The sequence below is a fragment of the Oncorhynchus keta genome, chromosome 5, assembly GCF_023373465.1.
Source record: "Oncorhynchus keta strain PuntledgeMale-10-30-2019 chromosome 5, Oket_V2, whole genome shotgun sequence".
Classification (NCBI taxonomy): domain Eukaryota; kingdom Metazoa; phylum Chordata; class Actinopteri; order Salmoniformes; family Salmonidae; genus Oncorhynchus; species Oncorhynchus keta.
In genome coordinates this window covers 30,156,365-30,179,706 of record NC_068425.1, presented here as the reverse complement: position 1 = coordinate 30,179,706, position 23,342 = coordinate 30,156,365, and the positions used below count along the sequence as shown (strand labels likewise).

General features: G+C 49.2%; 1 protein-coding gene across 1 annotated transcript in view; it reads left to right on the top strand.

Annotated features, from left to right (window-relative positions):
- Positions 1–3,444: 3,444 nt before the first annotated feature.
- The window catches only part of LOC127930119 (cAMP-dependent protein kinase type I-beta regulatory subunit-like), a gene marked incomplete at its 5' end in the record, with an annotated part of 160,991 nt that continues 141,093 nt past the window's right edge, over positions 3,445–23,342 (top strand). Inside the window, one exon of the mRNA XM_052519511.1 lies at positions 3,445–3,605. Coding sequence (XP_052375471.1) covers positions 3,445–3,605 — 161 coding nt within the window. The remainder of the gene's footprint in view (positions 3,606–23,342) is intronic.

Sequence of the window (23,342 nt, the reverse complement as noted above, 5' to 3'; positions counted from 1 at the left end):
TGACAGGTTCTCTGTTCTAGTTCTCCTTAAGGACATGACAGGTTCTCTGTTCTAGTTCTCCTTAAGGACATGACATGACAGGTTCTCTGTTCTAGTTCTCCTTAAGGACATGACAGGTTCTCTGTTCTAGTTCTCCTTAAGGACATGACATGACAGGTTCTCTGTTCTAGTTCTCCTTAAGGACATGACAGTTCTCCTTAAGGACATGACATGACAGGTTCTCTGTTCTAGTTCTCCTTAAGGACATGACAGGTTCTCTGTTCTAGTTCTCCTTAAGGACATGACATGACAGGTTCTCTGTTCTAGTTCTCCTTAAGGACATGACATTCTCTGTTCTAGTTCTCCTTACAGGTTCTCTGTTCTAGTTCTCCTTAAGGACATGACATGACAGGTTCTCTGTTCTAGTTCTCCTTAAGGACATGACATGACAGGTTCTCTGTTCTAGTTCTCCTTAAGGACATGACATGACAGGTTCTCTGTTCTAGTTCTCCTTAAGGACATGACATGACAGGTTCTCTGTTCTAGTTCTCCTTAAGGACATGACATGACAGGTTCTCTGTTCTAGTTCTCCTTAAGGACATGACAGGTTCTCTGTTCTAGTTCTCCTTAAGGACATGACAGGTTCTCTGTTCTAGTTCTCCTTAAGGACATGACAGGTTCTCTGTTCTAGTTCTCCTTAAGGACATGACATGACAGGTTCTCTGTTCTAGTTCTCCTTAAGGACATGACAGGTTCTCTGTTCTAGTTCTCCTTAAGGACATGACATGACAGGTTCTCTGTTCTAGTTCTCCTTAAGGACATGACATGACAGGTTCTCTGTTCTAGTTCTCCTTAAGGACATGACATGACAGGTTCTCTGTTCTAGTTCTCCTTAAGGACATGACATGACAGGTTCTCTGTTCTAGTTCTCCTTAAGGACATGACATGACAGGTTCTCTGTTCTAGTTCTCCTTAAGGACATGACATGACAGGTTCTCTGTTCTAGTTCTCCTTAAGGACATGACATGACAGGTTCTCTGTTCTAGTTCTCCTTAAGGACATGACAGGTTCTCTGTTCTAGTTCTCCTTAAGGACATGATATGACAGGTTCTCTGTTCTAGTTCTCCTTAAGGACATGACATGACAGGTTCTCTGTTCTAGTTCTCTGTTCTAGTTCTCCTTAAGGACATGACATGACAGGTTCTCTGTTCTAGTTCTCCTTAAGGACATGACATGACAGGTTCTCTGTTCTAGTTCTCCTTAAGGACATGACAGGTTCTCTGTTCTAGTTCTCCTTAAGGACATGACAGGTTCTCTGTTCTAGTTCTCCTTAAGGACATGACAGGTTCTCTGTTCTAGTTCTCCTTAAGGACATGACAGGTTCTCTGTTCTAGTTCTCCTTAAGGACATGATATGACAGGTTCTCTGTTCTAGTTCTCCTTAAGGACATGACATGACAGGTTCTCTGTTCTAGTTCTCCTTAAGGACATGACATGACAGGTTCTCTGTTCTAGTTCTCCTTAAGGACATGACAGGTTCTCTGTTCTAGTTCTCCTTAAGGTTCTCTCTGTTCTAGTTCTCCTTAAGGACATGACATGACAGGTTCTCTGTTCTAGTTCTCCTTAAGGACATGACATGACAGGTTCTCTGTTGTAGTTCTCCTTAAGGACATGATATGACAGGTTCTCTGTTCTAGTTCTCCTTAAGGACATGACAGGTTCTCTGTTCTAGTTCTCCTTAAGGACATGACATGACAGGTTCTCTGTTCTAGTTCTCCTTAAGGACATGACAGGTTCTCTGTTCTAGTTCTCCTTAAGGACATGACATGCCAGGTTCTCTGTTCTAGTTCTCCTTAAGGACATGATATGACAGGTTCTCTGTTATTTTTCTCCTTAAGGACATGACAGGTTCTCTGTTCTAGTTCTCCTTAAGGACATGACAGGTTCTCTGTTCTAGTTCTCCTTAAGGACATGACATGACAGGTTCTCTGTTCTAGTTCTCCTTAAGGACATGACATGACAGGTTCTCTGTTCTAGTTCTCCTTAAGGGGTATCGGGAGATTTAGTGGGGAGAGGGAGAGGGAGAGGGGGAGGTTGGAGGTTGCAGATGGGAGTGTGACGAGAGGTCCTGCAGTAACAGAGGGGGAGGATGGGTAACCTGAGAGGAACAGGCAGGGTGGCACTGCATTGAGACACACACACATACTGCTGCCAGTGCGAGACTGCACCGGTCCCGCAATCAACAGTACACACACACAAACTCATCCCCTGTGGACTAGCAGTCACAAACACACAACCTATACAGTACACACACACAAACTCATCCCTTGTGGACTAGCAGTCACAAACACACAACCTATACAGTCCACACACACAAACTCATCCCCTGTGGACTAGCAGTCACAAACACACAACCTATACAGTACACACACACAAACATCCCCTGTGGACTAGCAGTCACAAACACACAACCTATACAGTACACACACACAAACATCCCCTGTGGACTAGCTGTAGTAGTTTAAATGGGCTGGGTATCATGGCTTGTGTGGAATGTAGGTCAGACAGACTAGTTCCCAGGAAGCCTTGTCCCTGGTCTCTGGTCCCTGATCTCTGGTCTCTGATCCCTGATCTCTGGTCCCTGGTTTCTGGTCCCTGGTCTCTGGTCCCTGATCTCTGGTCGTGGTGTCTGGTGTCTGGTCCCTGATCTCTGGTCGTGGTCCCTGGTCTCTGGTCCCTGGTCTCTGGTCCCTGATCTCTGGTCTCTGATCCCTGATCTCTGGTCGTGGTCCCTGATGTCTGGTCCCTGATCTCTGGTCGTGGTCCCTGGTCTCTGATCTCTGGTCTCTGGTTTCTGGTCCCTGATCCCTGGTCTCTGGTCTCTGGTCTCTGGTCTCTGGTTCCTGGTCTCTGGTCCCTGGTCCCTGGTCTCTGATCCCTGATCCCTGGTCCCTGGTCTCTGGTCTCTGGTCCCTGGTCTCTGGTCCCTGGTCTCTGGTCTCTGGTCCCTGGTCTCTGGTCTCTGATCCCTGGTCCCTGGTCCCTGGTCTCTGGTCCCTGGTCTCTGGTCCCTGGTCTCTGATCCCTGGTCTCTGATCCCTGGTCTCTGGTCCCTGGTCTCTGGTCTCTGATCCCTGGTCTCTGGTCCCTGGTCCCTGGTCCCTGGTCCTGGTCTCTGATCCCTGGTCCCTGGTCTCTGGTCTCTGATCCCTGGTCTCTGGTCTGGTCCCCCTGGTCTCTGGTCTCTGATCCCTGGTCCCTGGTCTCTGATCCCTGGTCCCTGGTCTCTGGTCTCTGATCCCTGGTCTCTGGTCTCTGATCCCTGGTCTCTGGTCTCTGGTCCCTGGTCCCTGGTCCCTGGTCCCTGGTCTCTGAAGTCCCTGGTCCCTGGTAAATGTAATGTAAATGTCTCTGGTCCCTCCCTGGTCCCTGGTCCCTGGTCCCTGGTCTCTGGTCTCTGTCCCTGGTCTCTGGTCTCTGGTCCCTGGTCCCTGGTCCCTGGTCTCTGATCCCTGGTCCCTGGTCTCTGGTCTCTGATCCCTGGTCCCTGGTCTCTGGTCCCTGGTCCCTGGTCTCTGGTCCCTGGTCTCTGGTCCCTGGTCCCTGGTCCCTGGTCCCTGGTCCCTGGTCCCTGGTCTCTGGTCTGACTTAAATGTAAATGTAATGTAAATGTCTCTGGTCCCTGGTCTCTGATCCCTGGTCCCTGGTCCCTGGTCTCTGGTCCCTGGTCCCTGGTCTCTGATCCCTGGTCCCTGGTCTCTGGTCTCTGGTCCCTGGTCCCTGGTCTCTGGTCCCTGGTCCCTGGTCCCTGGTCTCTGGTCCCTGGTCCCTGGTCTCTGGTCTCTGATCCCTGGTCCCTGGTCTCTGGTCCCTGGTCCCTGGTCTCTGATCCCTGGTCTCTGGTCCCTGATCCCTGGTCTCTGGTCTCTGATCCCTGGTCCCTGGTCTCTGGTCCCTGGTCCTGATCCCTGGTCTCTGGTCCCTGGTCTCTGATCCCTGGTCCCTGGTCTCTGGTCTCTGGTCCCTGGTCTCTGGTCCCTGGTCCCTGGTCTCTGGTCTCTGGTCCCTGGTCCCTGGTCCCTGATCCCTGGTCCCTGGTCCCTGGTCCCTGGTCTCTGGTCTCTGATCCCTGGTCCCTGGTCTCTGGTCCCTGGTCTCTGGTCCCTGGTCCCTGGTCCCTGGTCTCTGGTCTCTGGTCCCTGGTCCTGGTCCCTGGTCTCTGGTCCCTGGTCCCTGGTCTCTGGTCCCTGGTCCCTGGTCTCTGGTCCCTGGTCTCTGGTCTCTGGTCCCTGGTCCCTGGTCTCTGGTCCCTGGTCTCTGGTCCCTGGTCTCTGGTCTCTGGTCCCTGGTCCCTGGTCCCTGGTCTCTGATCCCTGGTCTCTGATCCCTGGTCCCTGGTCTCTGGTCTCTGATCCCTGGTCCCTGGTCTCTGGTCCCTGGTCTCTGGTCTCTGATCCCTGGTCCCTGGTCTCTGGTCCCTGATCCCTGGTCCCTGGTCCCTGGTCCCTGGTCCCTGGTCTCTGGTCCAGCTGGGAAACTAGATAAAACATCAGTCTAGCTCTGGACACATTTCCTAGGCCAGTGGGACATTATATAGTCTGTCAGTCTGTGCTGCTCTCTGTGTGACCTTGGCTGAACTGTAACCCTCAGTAAAAGCCCTGCAGAAGTCATGGTGCTGCCCCATAGCTACTGTACCACGGTACACACACCCACACCCTCACCCTCACCCACACCCACACGTCATCCCATCAACAGGTGTGTGTTATCAGGCGGTGCTGAGCAGTGCACTGTGGGGTGTAAAGTGTAGAAACAGAAACACCTGTGCCACTGTTATCTCTATAGACTGAAACCATTAAGTCATAGTTGAACTTGTCTTTCACATTGCTCTCTTTTGTTGCTGTGAAAGTGAGAGCTTTTGATTAGATAGAAGGATCAGGTGTAGACCCTAGCAGACGAAGGTAATATGTTACCAGGAGGGGTGGTGGGGGCTGTCAGATTGGTTATGTGGTTTACAGTATACGTGTGTGTACCTGTGTGTGTCCAGGTGCACTCTGATTTCTGGGGGTATATTTGGCCTTCCTATCACACTCTATCTCAGCAAGACTTCCCCTGTAATGTTGCTCGGTCCCATTAACAATGACTTTAGATACGGCAGATAGAATGTTATCAGCATTACAAACAGGACTGTGTGTTTCCCTGGGCTGGCTCTGATAGGCTATCTGACTGGTTGCTATGCGGTTGCTATCTGACTTCCTGCTGATGTGATAGGATGTGTGACTTGTGACTGTGATACTGGACCATTTCCACACACCTGGACCAACAACTTGGCTGACCTCCCATCTGGCGGACTGTGTGTATAATACGTTGTGTTTGTGTTCTTGCTCGTGTGCCAGTGTGTTTACGGTAATGTACTGTATGGCATTAGCTGCAGCCCCATATGTTTGCGCACCCACCACCACAGGGGTACAGTTGCAGGTCTGTGTGTGTGTGTGTGTGTGTGGGGGGTGTACTTGCATCAGCTGGAGTTACATGTGTCTGTCTGCAATTACACACACATCCCATGGGTACAGTTAGGACAGAGACCGTGGGTACAATTAGGACAGAGACCGTGGGTACAGTTAGGACAGAGACCGTGGGTACAGTTAGGAAAGAGACCGTGGGTACAGTTAGGACAGAGACCATGTGTACAGTTAGGACAGAGACCGTGGGTACAGTTAGGACAGAGACCGTGGGTACAGTTAGGACAGAGACCGTGGGTACAGTTAGGACAGAGACCGTGGGTACAGTTAGGACAGAGACCATGGGTACAGTTAGGACAGAGACAGAGACCATGGGTAGGACAGTTAGGACAGAGACCATGGGTACAGTTAGGACAGAGACCATGGGTACAGTTAGGACAGAGACCGGGTACAGTTAGGACAGAGACCGTACAGTTAGGACAGAGACCATGGGTACAGTTAGGACAGAGACCATGGGTACAGTTAGGACAGACAGAGACCATGGGTACAGTTAGGACAGAGACCATGGGTACAGTTAGGACAGAGACCATGGGTACAGTTAGGACAGAGACCGTGGGTACAGTTAGGACAGAGACCATGGGTACAGTTAGGACAGAGACCATGGGTACAGTTAGGACAGAGACCATGGGTACAGTTAGGACAGAGACCATGGGTACAGACCGTTACAGTTAGGACAGAGACCATGGGTGTTAGGTACCAGGGTTAGGACAGAGACCATGGGTACAGTTAGGACAGAGACCATGGGTACAGTTAGGACAGAGACCATGGGTTACAGTTAGGACAGAGACCATGGGTACAGTTAGGACAGAGACCATGGGTACAGTTAGGACAGAGACCATGGGTACAGTTAGGACAGAGAGACCGTGGGTACAGTTAGGACAGAGACCATGGGTACAGTTAGGACAGAGACCATGGGTACAGTTACAGTTTAGGACAGAGACCGTGGGTTAGGAGTTACCATGGACAGAGACCGTGGGTACAGTTAGGACAGAGACCGTGGGTAGACAGAGACCATGGGTACAGTTAGGACAGAGACCACAGTTAGGGTACAGTTAGGACAGAGACCATGGGTACAGTTAGGACAGAGACCATGGGTACAGTTAGGACAGAGACCGTGGGTACAGTTAGGACAGAGACCGTGGGTACAGTTAGGACAGAGACCATGGGTACAGTTAGGACAGAGACCATGGGTACAGTTAGGACAGAGACCATGGGTACAGTTAGGACAGAGACCGTGGGTACAGTTAGGACAGAGACCGTGGGTACAGTTAGGACAGAGACCGTGGGTACAGTTAGGACAGAGACCGTGGGTACAGTTAGGACAGAGACTATGGGTACAGTTAGGACAGAGACCATGGGTACAGTTAGGACAGAGACCGTGGGTACAGTTAGGACAGAGACCATGGGTACAGTTAGGACAGAGACCATGGGTACAGTTAGGACAGAGACCGTGGGTACAGTTAGGACAGAGACCGTGGGTACAGTTAGGACAGAGACCATGGGTACAGTTAGGACAGAGACCGTGGGTACAGTTAGGACAGAGACCGTGGGTACAGTTAGGACAGAGACCGTGGGTACAGTTAGGACAGAGACCATGGGTACAGTTAGGACAGAGACCATGGGTACAGTTAGGACAGAGACCGTGGGTACAGTTAGGACAGAGACCGTGGGTACAGTTAGGACAGAGACCATGGGTACAGTTAGGACAGAGACCATGGGTACAGTTAGGACAGAGACCATGGGTACAGTTAGGACAGAGACCATGGGTACAGTTAGGACAGAGACCGTGGGTACAGTTAGGACAGAGACCATGGGTACAGTTAGGACAGAGACCATGGGTACAGTTAGGACAGAGACCATGGGTACAGTTAGGACAGAGACCATGGGTACAGTTAGGACAGAGACCATGGGTACAGTTAGGTAGAGACCATGGGTAGTTAGGACAGAGACCATGGGTACAGTTAGGACAGAGACCGTGGGTACAGTTAGGACAGAGACCGTGGGTACAGTTAGGACAGAGACCATGGGTACAGTTAGGACAGAGACCATGGGTACAGTTAGGACAGAGACCATGGGTACAGTTAGGACAGAGACCGTGGGTACAGTTAGGACAGAGACCATGGGTACAGTTAGGACAGAGACCATGGGTACAGTTAGGACAGAGACCATGGGTACAGTTAGGACAGAGACCATGGGTACAGTTAGGACAGAGACCATGGGTACAGTTAGGACAGAGACCATGGGTACAGTTAGGACAGAGACCATGGGTACAGTTAGGACAGAGACCATGGGTACAGTTAGGACAGAGACCATGGGTACAGTTAGGACAGAGACCATGGGTACAGTTAGGACAGAGACCGTGGGTACAGTTAGGACAGAGACCGTGGGTACAGTTAGGACAGAGACCATGGGTACAGTTAGGACAGAGACCATGGGTACAGTTAGGACAGAGACCGTGGGTACAGTTAGGACAGAGACCGTGGGTACAGTTAGGACAGAGACCATGGGTACAGTTAGGACAGAGACCATGGGTACAGTTAGGACAGAGACTATGGGTACAGTTAGGACAGAGACCATGGGTACAGTTAGGACAGAGACTATGGGTACAGTTAGGACAGAGACTATGGGTACAGTTAGGACAGAGACCGTGGGTACAGTTAGGACAGAGACCGTTAGGACAGAGACTATGGGTACAGTTAGGACAGAGACTATGGGTACAGTTAGGACAGAGACCGTGGGTACAGTTAGGACAGAGACCGTGGGTACAGTTAGGACAGAGACCATGGGTACAGTTAGGACAGAGACTATGGGTACAGTTAGGACAGAGACTATGGGTACAGTTAGGACAGAGACCATGGGTACAGTTAGGACAGAGACTATGGGTACAGTTAGGACAGAGACTATGGGTACAGTTAGGACAGAGACCGTGGGTACAGTTAGGACAGAGACCGTGGGTACAGTTAGGACAGAGACCATGGGTACAGTTAGGACAGAGACTATGGGTACAGTTAGGACAGAGACCGTGGGTACAGTTAGGACAGAGACAGTTAGGACAGAGACCATGGGTACAGTTAGGACAGAGACCATGGGTACAGTTAGGACAGAGACTATGGGTACAGTTAGGACAGAGACCGTGGGTACAGTTAGGACAGAGACCGTGGGTACAGTTAGGACAGAGACAGAGACGTGGGTACAGTTAGGACAGAGACTATGGGTACAGTTAGGACAGAGACCGTGGGTACAGTTAGGACATAGACCGTGGGTACAGTTAGGACAGAGACCGTGGGTACAGTTAGGACAGAGACTATGGGTACAGTTAGGACAGAGACCATGGGTACAGTTAGGACAGAGACCGTGGGTACAGTTAGGACAGAGACCATGGGTACAGTTAGGACAGAGACTATGGGTACAGTTAGGACATAGACCGTGGGTACAGTTAGGACAGAGACCGTGCGTACAGTTAGGGTAGAGACCATGGCTGCTCTGCAGGTGTGTTAGATAGAAATATGAGTGGTCATGACTGTGGTGTCAAAGTTAAACTATCGCCTACAGCCCAACTAAGGCTGAGAACACTGTTCTGTTGATGTTCATGTCTGTGTGTTTGCATAATCACACACTGTCAGAAATGGTCAAGGCACGCAAACAGAGACGACTGGAGAGAAATGGGATCAGAGAGTGGGGTGGTGTGTGTACTGGTGTGTGTGTGTGTGTGTGTACTGGTGTGTGTGTGTGTGTGTGTGTACTGTTGTGTGTGTGTGTGTGTGTGTGTGTGTGTGTGTGTGTGTGTGTGTGTGTGTGTGTGTGTGTGCACTGGTGTGTGCACTGGTGTGTGTACTGGTGTGTGTACTGGTGTGTGTACTGGTGTGTGTGTGCAAAATTAATAGTTATTTTAAGTCACCTTCCTTCAGACAGGGATGGATGAGAGGAAAGAAGGGTTCTGGGTAATTTGTCAGGGCAGCACTCAGCACCCCTCTGTCCCCTGTCCCTGGGGACCCACTAGGTTGTCAATAGCATCTCTCTCTCTCTCTCTCTCTCTCTCTCTCTCTCTCTCTCTCTCTCTCTCTCTCTCTCTCTCTCTCTCTCTCTCTCTCATTCGCTATTACTCACTCTAACTAACCCCCATTCTCTCTTCTCTCTCTCTCCTCTCTCCTCTCTGCCTGCATCTCTCCCACAACTACAGAAGCTTAATGGTAATATCCATACCATACCACAAAGTATTCTCCTGAGTACAGCGGGACATTAGGCCAGTACTTAACTGAATACATTATTTTAATTCAATAGCCTAAAGCTTTTTGTTGCAAAATACTTCAGGACAGACAGAGCACACAATACAAAATACATACAGTACCTGTCAACAGTTTGGACACACCTTCTCATTCCAGGGTTTTCCTTTATCTTACTGTTTTCTACATTGTAGAATAATAATGAAGACATCAAAAGGATGAAATAACACATATGGAATCATGTAGTAACCAAAAAAGTAGTTGGAATATTTTATATTCTTCAAAGTAGCCACCCTTTGCCTTGATGACAGCTTTGCACACTCTTGGCATTCTCTCAACCAGCTTCAAGAGGAATGCTTTTCCAACAGTCTTGAAGGAGTTCCTACATATGCTGAGCACTTGTTGGCTGCTTTTCCTTCACTCTGCAGTCCAACTCATCCCAAACCATCTCAATTGGGTTGAGGTTGGGCATTGTGGAGGTCAGGTCATCTGATGCAGCACTCCATCACTCTCCTTCTTGGTCAGAAAGCCCTTACACAGCCTGGAGGTGTGTTGGGTCATTATCCTGCTGAAAAACAAATTATAGTCCCACTTAGCACAAACCAGATGGTATGGCGTATCGCTGCAGAATGCTGTGGTAGGTAGCCATGCTGCTTAAGTGTGCCTTGAATTCTAAATAAATCACTGACAGTGTCACCAGCAAAACACCATCACACCTCCTCCTCCGTGCTTCGCGGTGGAAACCACACATGTGGAGATCATCCGTACACCTACTCTGCGTCTCATAAAGACACGGCGGTTGAGCCCAAGCAAGTCTCTTCTTCTTATTGGTGTCCTTTAGTAGTGGTTTCTTTGCAACAATTTGACCATGAATGCCTGATTCACACAGTCTCCTCTGAACAGTTGATGTTTTGTTGGGCTGCAATTTCTGAGGCTGGTAACTCTACTCTAACTTTCCCATCCTCAGCAATAGGTAACTCTGGGTCTTCCTTTCCTGTGGCGGTCCTCATGAGAGACAGTTTCATCATCTTGATGGTTTTTGTGACTGCTTTTTGATGGTTTTTGTTTAACACTTTTTTGGTTACTACATGATTCCATATGTGTTATTTCATAGTTTTGTTGTCTTCACTATTATTCTACAATATAGAAAATAGTCAAAATAAAGAAAGACCCTTGAATGAGTAGGTTTGTCCAAACTTTTGGCTGGTACTGTAGAAACAGACAGTTATAATGCTGTTTATTTGATAGGAATTGATGTGTTTCTGCTATACAGCAATAGTCCTCTCAGGTTTGTAAACTAGTGGTGGTCAGTCAGTGGTCAGTCCTCCCGCTCATTTAATCCACCAATTAACCAGCGGAGTAATGAGTTGATGAAGTGATGGACCTTCTAATCTCTCACCTCTGACCTCTATACCCCCTGACCTTAGCCCTGTTGGCCCCTGCTGACGGACAGTGAACATCTTTACGTGAGAGTAGCAGGGAGAAGTTGATGTCTCTTTGTGTGTGTGTGTGTGTGTGTGTGTGTGTGTGTGTGTGTGTGTGTGTGTGTGTGTGTGTGTGTGTGTGTGTGTGTGTGTGTGTGTGTGTGTGTGTGTGTGTGTGTGTGTGTGTGTGTGTGTGTGTGTGTGTGTGTGTGTGTGTGTGTGTGTGTGTGTGTGAGAGTTAGAGTCTGTGGTAGTGGTGGTAAAGCCAGAGAGACAGAGACCAAGAGGGGAAGAGACAGAACAAGAGAATAGAGAGAGAAACTGAGTTCCTAAGTGTATCTAAGGCCACCGTATGTAGACTAAAGGAAACCGATCTGCTTGAGGAAGCGCAGGGTGATGATGGTATCAGATTAGCTCAGCTCAGATTAGCTTCTGATATCCCATCAGTCAAATCAGCCCAACATCAATGACTGTGTAACTCTATCTCTCTGTATCTCTGATCTGGAATCTGGAGCACAGCAGAGAAAATAGAGGACGTCTGCTTCCTGTTGTTGGGTTGTCAGAGGCATTCATGGTGGGACCACAAGGACCAAGTAACCTGATCAGGAAAGGTTCTGGTCCTAATGAGGAAAACCTCTGGCCTCCTAGGGTTGACAAGATGCTGGTACCTTTCTTTTCAGAAATCCATTTTGAAGGATTTCCAGTTGGAGGATTTCCCTTCTTGCTTATCCACTCCTGATTCTGGGAAACTCCAAATGGGACTTCTGGAAAACCTAGGAACTTTGGTAAAGTTAGGATTACTGGTATCTGGCATCTCTACTCTGAGGCATGTGACTAACAGAGAAGGAGAGAGAGAACTGTGGTCTGAGCTGTGTGTTGTTACAGTGAATGTGTATTAGTGATGGGGGGAAATTATACAATCACATTAGATGATATTATTTTTGACGATATATCATATTGTTTTGACAATATCGCAATTTAATTGTTGTACTTGTTGGCTGTACCTGCACCAAAACTCCAGTATTTTTCCTTCATAGCTTGTTCTCCATCTTCTCTTTAAGTAGGGAGGCCATTTGTGTTCTGCACAACGTGTCCCTCTGCAGCAGACGTATGGTGAGCAATATGTTTGGAACATCGAATCGTAGTTAAATCACAGTGTCAAATTGCAATACGTATATAATCACGGGAATCGCAATACATATCGTATCGGCACCTATGCATCTTGATAATATCGTATCGGGAGGTTCCTGGCAATTCCCAGCCAAAGTGTTACAAAGGTTGACCTCTAGAGGGTGTTGTTTTACCCATGTAGGATTATTAAGCAGATGAACCATGATCCATGTCATTTCTGTTATTACACAGGGCAACACCTTGACAACATGCCAGCTGGACCTTTTACTGTGTCCTCTGGTGTGGGAGTTGATGTGATTCACAGGGCTGGTTAATGGAGGTCTGGCATGTGATGTTACCCTGCAGGTGGCTCATCTGTTAGGTTATGTTGTGTTGTGTGTCAGGACTCTGGGTCTGCGTTTTCCTGTGTGTGTGTGTGTGTGTGTGTGTGTGTGTGTGTGTGTGTGTGTGTGTGTGTGTGTGTGTGTGTGTGTGTGTGTGTGTGTGTGTGTGTGTGTGTGTGTGTGTGTGTGTGTGTGTGTGTGTGTGTGTGTGCGCATACGTGCGTGCATGTAATAGATGGTTAACCTCAGGAGTTCTCTTGTCAGCAGTGTTAGACAGAGGAGGCTCAGCAGTGTTAGACAGAGGAGGCTCAGCAGTGTTAGACAGAGGAGGCTCAGCAGTGTTAGACAGAGGAGGCTCAGCAGTGTTAGACAGAGGAAGGCTCAGCAGTGTTAGACAGAGGAGGCTTAGCAGTGTTAGACAGAGGAGGCTCAGCAGTGTTAGACAGAGGAGGCTCAGCAGTGTTAGACAGAGGAGGCTCAGCAGTGTTAGACAGAGGAAGGCTCAGCAGTGTTAGACAGAGGAAGGCTCAGCAGTGTTAGACAGAGGAGGCTCAGCAGTGTTAGACAGAGGAGGCTCAGCAGTGTTAGACAGAGGAAGGCTCAGCAGTGTTAGACAGAGGAAGGCTCAGCAGTGTTAGACAGAGGAGGCTCAGCAGTGTTAGACAGAGGAGGCTCAGCAGTGTTAGACAGAGGAGGCTCAGCAGTGTTAGACAGAGGAGGCTCAGCAGTGTTAGACAGAGGAAGGCTCAGCAGTGTTAGACAGAGGAAGGCTCAGCAGTGTTAAACAGAGGAAGGCTCAGCAGTGTTAGACAGAGGAGGGCTCAGCAGTGTTAGACAGAGGAAGGCTCAGCAGTGTTAGACAGAGGAAGGCTCAGCAGTGTTAGACAGAGGAAGGCTCGGCTGTGTTAGACAGAGGAAGGCTCAGCAGTGGAAGGACAGAGGAGGAGGCTCAGCAGTGTTAGACAGAGGAAGGCTCAGCAGTGTTAGACAGAGGAAGGCTCAGCAGTGTTAGACAGAGGAAGGCTCAGCAGTGTTAGACAGAGGAAGGCTCAGCAGTGTTAGACAGAGGAGGCTCAGCAGTGTTAGACAGAGGAAGGCTCAGCAGTGTTAGACAGAGGAAGGCTCGGCTGTGTTAGACAGAGGAAGGCTCAGCAGTGTTAGACAGAGGAAGGCTCAGCAGTGTTAGACAGAGGAAGGCTCAGCAGTGTTAGACAGAGGAAGGCTCAGCAGTGTTAGACAGAGGAAGGCTCAGCAGTGTTAGACAGAGGAAGGCTCAGCAGTGTTAGACAGAGGAAGGCTCAGCAGTGTTAGACAGAGGAAGGCTCGGCAGTGTTAGACAGAGGAAGGCTCAGCAGTGTTAGACAGAGGAGGCTCAGCAGTGTTAGACAGAGGAGGCTCAGCAGTGTTAGACAGAGGAGGCTCAGCTGTGTTAGACAGAGGAAGGCTCAGCAGTGTTAGACAGAGGAAGGCTCAGCAGTGTTAGACAGAGGAAGGCTCAGCAGTGTTAGACAGAGGAAGGCTCAGCAGTGTTAGACAGAGGAAGGCTCAGCAGTGTTAGACAGAGGAAGGCTCAGCAGTGTTAGACAGAGGAAGGCTCAGCAGTGTTAGAGAGGAAGGCAGAGTGAAGGCTCAGCAGTGTTAGACAGAGGAAGGCTCAGCAGTGTTAGACAGAGGAGGCTCAGCAGTGTTAGACAGAGGAGGCTCGGCTGTGTTAGACAGAGGAAGGCTCAGCAGTGTTAGACAGAGGAAGGCTCAGCAGTGTTAGACAGAGGAGGCTCAGCAGTGTTAGACAGAGGAAGGCTCAGCAGTGTTAGACAGAGGAAGGCTCAGCAGTGTTAGACAGAGGAAGGCTCAGCAGTGTTAGACAGAGGAAGGCTCAGCAGTGTTAGACAGAGGAAGGCTCAGCAGTGTTAGACAGAGGAGGCTCAGCAGTGTTAGACAGAGGAGGCTCAGCAGTGTTAGACAGAGGAGGCTCAGCAGTGTTAGACAGAGGAAGGCTCAGCAGTGTTAGACAGAGGAAGGCTCAGCAGTGTTAGACAGAGGAGGCTCAGCAGTGTTAGACAGAGGAAGGCTCAGCAGTGTTAGACAGAGGAAGGCTCAGCAGTGTTAGACAGAGGAGGCTCAGCAGTGTTAGACAGAGGAAGGCTCAGCAGTGTTAGACAGAGGAGGCTCAGCAGTGTTAGACAGAGGAAGGCTCAGCAGTGTTAGACAGAGGAAGGCTCAGCAGTGTTAGACAGAGGAAGGCTCAGCAGTGTTAGACAGAGGAAGGCTCAGGAAGCAGTGGTATTGAAAGGTGTTCTATGTGGACAGAGTCTCTGTCTGTCCTCTCTGATATGACTGACTCTTTATACTGTGTATTTGTGCTGTGGAAGTGTCTTCCTCCTTCCTGCAGCATCTCTGTGTGTTTGTTGTTTAGTGTTTTTTTACTCTGTTCCCTGATCTGTGTGTGTTTAATTCTGTGTGTTCAGGCGGTATCATTTCCAGTCAGTGAGAGTTGTGGTGGTCTTTCCCCTCACATCTGCAATGTGTGTATGTCATGATGGTGGTGACACACTCATAGACCCCCTTCCCCCTCTACACACACTTTCTCTCTCTCTCTCTCTGTTCTTCTCTCTTCTCTCTCTCTCTCTCTCTCTCTCTCTCTCTCTCTCTCTCTCTCTCTCTCTCTCTCTCTCTCTCTCTCTCTCTCTCTCTCTCTCTCTCTCTCTCTCTCTCTCTCTCTGTCTCTGTCTCTGTCTCTCTCTCTCTCTCTCTCTCTCTCTCTCTCTCTCTCTCTCTCTCTCTCTCTCTCTCTCTCTCTCTCTCTCTCTCTCTCTCTCTCTCTCTCTCTCTCTCTCTCTCTCTCTCTCTCTCTCTCTCTCTCTCTCTCTCTCTCTCTCTCTCTCTCTCTCTCTCTCTCTCTCTCTCTCATATGTTAACATTGCCAAAGCAAGTGAAGTAGATAATAAACAAAAGTGAAATTAGCAATAAAAATTAACAGTCACTTTACTCTCACAGTAGTTCCAAAAGAATAAAGACGTTTCAAATGTCACATGTATTTACAATGGTGTTTATTCTTCACTGGTTGCCCTTTTCTTGTGGTAACAGGTCACAAATCTTGCTGCTGTGATGGCACACTGTGGTATTTCACCCAGTAGATATGGCAGTTTATCAAAATCGGGTTTGTTTTCGAATTCTTTGTGGATCTGTGTAATCTGAGGGAAATATGTGTCTCTAATATGGTCATGCATTGGGCAGGAGGTTAGGAAGTGCAGCTCAGTTTCCACCTTATTTTGTGGGCAGTGAGCACATAGCCTGTCTTCTCTTGTGAGCCATGTCTGCCTACGGCGGCCTTTCTCAATAGCAAGGCTATGCTCACTGATAGTCAAAGGTTTGGGAATCGCTTCCTTTTAGTTGGTTATAGAATTTAAATGATCTTTTCTGGATTTTGATAATTAGTGGGTATCTCTCTCTCTCTCTCTCTCTCTCTCTCTCTCTCTCTCTCTCTCTCTCTCTCTCTCTCTCTCTCTCTGTCTGTGGTGTGTGGCTGTGTGTCATTGTGTGTGACAATACCGTGAGCCAGGCGGTGATGTCACCCTCCATAGGAGGCAGGATCAGGACAGGAACCTCCATCCACTCATCCACATAACTACCCACACATCCACTTTGTCCCCCCTCCTGCTCCCCTTTCTCTCTCCTGGATGCCCCTCTCCGGTTCCATGCTGCCTTCCTATTATTCCCCTGTTTCTCCTCTTCTCCTCCTTTCTGTCCTGATTCCTCCTCCTTCTTTCTGCCCTGATTCTTCCTGTTTATCCTGGCCTGTAAAGCGCCCCTGAGGTTGTGAGTCGCTCTGGGATGCTGTGCATTGGGATGCTGTGTTCCCTCCAACAGCCCAACATGACTCACCAACTCATCCCCGGCTGTCTCCATTAGCTGTCCAACAGCTCCAGGCCTGAGCCTCTAATCGGCTGTTTATGAATGAACAATGTGTTTTAAACATTGGCAGCCATTTTGGTGTTTAACCAAATCGTCCCAGTGAGTAAATCAAACTGTGGGGAGGTTCTGTGGATATGTTCCCTCCTGTCTATCAACTCTATGCATATAATGCTGTCAATAAGACATGGTATGTGTCCCAAAAGGCACTCTGTTCCCTACATAGTGCACTACTTTTGACCAGAGCACTATCAGCCCTGCTCAGAAGCAGTGCACTATAAAGGGAATGGGTTTCCATTCAGGACCTGTGAAGGAGATACGTTTCTGGTCTCATTCACAAAGATACAGCATTCACTTGGCTTGGAGGGAACAGAAACATGAAGACATGGAGAGGAGAGGAGAGGAGAGAGAGAGAGAGAGAGAGAGAGAGAGAGAGAGAGAGAGAGAGAGAGAGAGAGAGAGAGAGCTTTGCTGTCAGACTGGAATTCAATCAATGTTAATTAAGGCACTCACTGACTCAATCGTGTGTGTGTGGATCACATAGCTGCAGAGGAAGATGCACATGATGAACAATCCAGGTGAGAGGACAGTGGGTTGTAGTGCGTGGAAACTGGGATTTCACTCTACACATTTTCTCTAATTGTCTAAAAATATCAAATGTTTGTGTGTCCTTGTTTTTCCGAGAAAGAGTGTGTGAGACTGAGGCAATCTGTTTTTGTACGCAAATATGTGTTTATATGCATTGAGTGCGTTGGTAAATGTGTGTGTTCAGTGAGTGACAGGCCCCAGTCATGTGAAGAGGCTGGACACAGTGTTCCATGCTCCAGTGCGTCCATGCAGCCCAGCGTTAGCCCACACACACACAATATGAACACACTCATTTAGCAGTCATTAACCTAGCATAGAACTGAATAGCCCTGCACTCAGCCCATCCTGTAGCTATCTGTTGTATACATTCCTGTGTTGTGTTTGGTCTATTCTACTGTGATGGGATCCAGCAGACTATGTATAGCACGTCTTTCAGTGCCTTCCATTACTCTTCTCATGCAGTTCCTCTCTCTCTCTTCCCATGCATACCCTCCGTGTTCCCTCTCTCCGTGTTCCCTCTTTCTTTCCCTCCTCTCCTTTCTCTCTTTCCCTCCCACCCTCTTCCATTCTCTTCTCCCTACTTCTTTTCGTATACCTTCTCTCCCTCTTTCCCTTCATTCCTCTTCTCCTTCTTATCTTGACATACCTCCCTCCCTTCCTTTCTCCCTCTTTCCCTTCCTCTTCCCTCTTTCCCTTCATTCCTCTTCTCCTTCTTATCTTGACATACCTCCCTCCCTTCCTTTCTCCCTATTTCCCTTCCTCTTCCCTCTTTCCCTTCATTCCTCTTCTCCTTCTTATCTTGACATACCTCCCTCCCTTCCTTTCTCCCTCCTCCCTCTTTCCCTCCATTCCCAGCAGTGTTTCTGAGCTCTGACTAGGACAGTTTAACTAAGCTGTGTGTTTACAGAGCTGGAAGTGTTGCGTCAGTCAAATGTCAACTAGAGTTATCTCCACGCTGCTCCACTCTGCTCCACGCAGCTCCACGCTGCTCCACTCTGCTCCACGCTGCTCCACTCTGCTCCACACTGCTCCACTCTGCTCCACACTGCTCCACGCTGCTCCACTCTGCTCCACACTGCTCCACGCTGCTCCACACTGCTCCACGCTGCTCCACTCTGCTCCACAATAATAATAATAATATGCTCCACTCTGCTCCACGCTGCTCCACTCTGATCCACACTGCTCCACTCTTTTCCCCGCTGCTCCACTCTTTTCCCCGCTGCTCCACGCTGCTCCACTCTGCTCCACACTGCTCCACTCTGCTCCACACTGCTCCACGCTGCTCCACTCTGCTCCACACTGCTCCACTCTGCTCCACGCTGCTCCACTCTGCTCCACGCTGCTCCACTCTGCTCCACGCTGCTCCACTCTGCTCCATGCTGCTCCAAACTGCTCCACTCTGCTCCACGCTACTCCACACTGCTCCACTCTGCTCCACACTGCTCCACTCTTTTCCCCGCTGCTCCACTCTTTTCCCCGCTGCTCCACGCTGCTCCACTCTTTTCCCCGCTGCTCCACTCTTTTCCCCGCTGCTCCACTCTTTTCCCCGCTGCTCCACACTGCTCCACTCTGCTCCACACTGCTCCACACTGCTCCACTCTTTTCCCCGCTGCTCCACACTGCTCCACTCTGCTCCACACTGCTCCACACTGCTCCACTCTGCTCCACGCTGCTCCAAACTGCTCCACTCTGCTCCACGCTACTCCACACTGCTCCACTCTGCTCCACACTGCTCCACTCTTTTCCCCGCTGCTCCACACTGCTCCACACTGCTCCACACTGCTCCACTTTTCCACACTGCTCCACGCTGCTCCACACTGCTCCACTCTTTTCCCCGCTGCTCCACGCTGCTCCACACTGCTCCACACTGCTCCACTCTGCTCCACGCTGCTCCACACTGCTCCACACTGCTCCACTCTGCTCCACACTGCTCCACACTGCTCCACTCTGCTCCACACTGCTCCACTCTGCTCCACACTGCTCCACTCTATTCCCCGCTGCTCCACACTGCTCCACTCTTTTCCCCGCTGCTCCCCGCTGCTCCACACTGCTCCACTCTTTTCCCCACTGCTCCCCGCTGGTCCACTCTACTCCACTCTGCTCCACACTGCTCCACTCTGCTCCACGCTGCTCCACTCTGCTCCACTCTGCTCCACACTGCTCCACTCTTTTCCCCGCTGCTCCACACTGCTCCACTCTGCTCCACGCTGCTCCACTCTTTTCCACTCTTTTCCCCACTGCTCCACGCTGCTCCACTCTGCTCCCCGCTGGTCCACTCTGCTCCACACTGCTCCACTCTTTTCCCCACTGCTCCACGCTGCTCCACTCTGCTCCACACTGCTCCACACTGCTCCACTCTTTTCCCCGCTGTTCCACACTGCTCCACTCTGCTCCACGCTGCTCCACTCTGCTCCACGCTGCTCCACTCTTTTCCACTCTGCTCCACGCTGCTCCACACTGCTCCACTCTGCTCCACACTGCTCCACTCTTTTCCCCGCTGCTCCACACTGCTCCACACTGCTCCACTTTTTCCCCGCTGCTCCACGCTGCTCCACACTTCTCCACGCTGCTCCACACTTCTCCACACTGTTCCACACTGCTCCACTCTTTTCCCCGCTGCTCCACGCTGCTCCACACTGCTCCACTCTTTTCCCCGCTGCTCCACGCTGCTCCACTCTGCTCCACGCTGCTCCACACTTCTCCACTCTGCTCCACACTGCTCCACTCTTTTCCACGCTGCTCCACACTGCTCCACTCTGCTCCACACTACTCCACTCTATTCCCCGCTGCTCCACACTGCTCCAGACTGCTCCCCGCTGCTCCACACTGCTCCACTCTTTTCCCCGCTGCTCCACGCTGCTCCACTCTTTTCCCCGCTGCTCCACGCAGCTCCACTCTGCTCCACGCTGCTCCACTCTTTTCCCCACTGCTCCACACTGCTCCACTCTGCTCCACTATTTTCCACTCTTTTCCCCACTGCTCCACTCTGCTCCCCGCTGGTCCACTATACTCCACTCTGCTCCACACTGCTCCACGCTGCTCCACACTGCTCCACTCTTTTCCCCGCTGCTCCACTCTGCTCCACTCTTTCCCACTCTTTTCCCCACTGCTCCACGCTGCTCCACTCTGCTCCCCGCTGGTCCACTCTGCTCCACACTGCTCCACTCTTTTCCCCACTGCTCCACGCTGCTCCACACTGCTCCACTCTGCTCCACACTGCTCCACTCTTTTCCCCGCTGCTCCACGCTGCTCCACTCTTTTCCACTATTTTCCCCACTGCTCCACGCTGCTCCACACTGCTCCACTCTTTTCCCCACTGCTCCATGCTGCTCCACACTGCTCCACACTGCTCCACTCTGCTCCACACTGCTCCACTCTTTTCCCCGCTGCTCCACACTGCTCCACGCTGCTCCACTCTTTTCCACTATTTTCCCCACTGCTCCACGCTGCTCCACTCTGCTCCACACTGCTCCACTCTGCTCCACACTGCTCCACTCTTTTCCCCACTGCTCCACGCTGCTCCACTCTGTTCCACGCTGCTCCACTCTGCTCCACACTGCTCCACTCTGCTCCACGCTGCTCCACTCTGCTCCACACTGCTCCACTCTGCTCCACACTGCTCCACTCTTTTCCCCACTGCTCCACGCTGCTCCACTCTGCTCCCCGCTGGTCCACTCTACTCCCCGCTGCTACATGCTGTTCCACTTTACATCAACTGCTCCCCAATATCCAGCAGCAGCCTCCGTACAACGCTGTGTACTACTCCATTCACAGAGCAGCGCAAACTGGCTCTAACCAGAATAGAAAAATGAGTGGGAGGCCCCGATGCACAACTGAGCAAGAGGACAAGTACATTAGAGTGTCTAGTTTGAGAAACAGACGCCTCACAAGTCCTCAACTGGCAGCTTCATTAAATAGTACCCACAAAACACCCGTCTCAACATCAACAGCAAAGAGGCGTCTCCGGGATGCTGGCCTTCTAGGCAGAGTTGCAAAGAAAAAGCCATATCTCAGACTGGCCAATAAAAATAAAATATTAAATTGGGCAAAAGAACACAGACAGTGGACAGAGGAACTCTGCCTAGAAGGCCAGCATCCCGGAGTCGCCTCTTCACTGTGTGTGATGGTTGCTGATAATGGGCCTCTTTATGCCTATGTAAATATTCCATTAAAAAACTGCCGTTTCCAGATACAATAGTCATTTACAACATTAACAATGTCTACACTGTATTTCTGATCAATTTTATGTTATTTTAGTGGACAAAAAATGTGATTTCCTTTCAAAAACAAGGACATTTCTAAGTGACTCCAAACGGTAGTGTATATCATACTGTCTACCTTATATACCTCCTACTGTATATCCCTTATATACCATATATACCTTATACGGTGGCTTGCGAAAGTGTTCACCCCCCCTTGACATTTTTCCTATTTTGTTGCCTGGAATTAAAATCAACCTGGAATTGTATAATTTGATTTACACAAAATGCCTATCACTTCAAAGATGCAAATATTTTTTCTTTTGAAACAAACAAGAAATAAGACCAAAAATCTGAGCTTGCATAACTATTCACCCTCCCAAAGTCAAAACTTTGTGGAGACACCTTTTGCAGCAAATACAGCTGCAAGTCTTTCTGGGTATGTCTCTATAAGCTTGGCACATCCAGCCACTGGGAGTTTTGCCCATTCTTCAAGGCAAAACTGCTCCAGCTCCTTCAAGTTGGATGGGTTCCGCTGGTGTACAGCAATCTTTAATTCATACCACAGATTATCAATTGGATTGAGGTCTGAGCTTTGACTTGGCCATTCCAAGACATTTAAATGTTTCCCCTTAAACCACTCAAGTGTTGCTTTAGCAGTATGCTTAGGGTCATTGTCCTGCTGGAAGGTCTAGTCTCCAATCTCTGGAAGACTGAAACAGGTTTCCCTCAATACTTTCCCTGTATTTAGCGCCATCCATCATTTCTTCATTTCTGACCAGTTTCCCTGCAGATGACAAACATCCCCACAGCATGATGCTGCCACCACCATGTTTCACTGTGGGGATGGTGTCTCGGGGTGATGAGACATGTTGGCCAAAAAGCTCAATTTTAGTCTCGTCTGACCAGAGTACCTTCTTCCATACAGTGGGGCAAAACAGTATTTAGTCAGCCACCAATTGTACAAGTTCTCCCACTTAAAAAGATGAGAGAGGCCTGTAATTTTCATCATAGGTACACTATTCATCATAGGTACACTATTCATCATAGGTACACTATTCATCATAGGTACACTATTCATCATAGGTACACTATTCATCAATTTGGACTATTTTGTGTATGTCCATTACATGAAATCCAAATAAAAATCTATTTAAATTACAGGTTGTAATGCAACAAAGTAGGAAAAACGACTAGGGGGATGAAAACTTTTGCAAGGCAATGTAAACCTTAGATTGTATACCTTATATATCTCATACTGTATACCTTATACTGTATACCTTATATACATCATACTGTATATACCGTATATACCTTATATACCGTATATACCTTATACTTTATACCTTATACTGTATATACCGTTTATACCTTATACTGTATATACCGTTTATACCTTATATGCCATATATACCTTATATACCATATATACCTTATATACCATATATATTATATATCGTATACCGGGGTATTTGGAAATGGCCACTGTTTGGTTTTTCAATACAGTTGAAACTATTTCATTTAAGTTTTTCAATAAATTGTTCACTATTTGTAGCTACTTTTTAAGTAAATACCTGCAGGCAACGTTCGGAGATAAAGCATAGCCATCATATTTCTATGTTTGTCATAGAATTACTGTAGCCAGCTACACTTCCTAATGTTTTTCTGAAAGTTAATCTTCCATTTTACCAGAGAGAAGAATGCTGGCTACACCTAGGAAAGTAGCAGAGAAAAGTAGCTCCACATCAGTCAGTGTGCTGTCTGCTGACAGAATGCCCGTTGTATTGTACAGTAGCTCCACATCAGTCAGTGTGCTGTCTGCTGACAGAATGCCCGTTGTATTGTACAGTAGCTCCACATCAGTCAGTGTGCTGTCTGCTGACAGAATGCCCGTTGTATTGTACAGTAGCTCCACATCAGTCAGTGTGCTGTCTGCTGACAGAATGCCCGTTGTATTGTACAGTAGCTCCACATCAGTCAGTGTGCTGTCTGCTGACAGAATGCCCGTTGTATTGTACAGTAGCTCCACATCAGTCAGTGTGCTG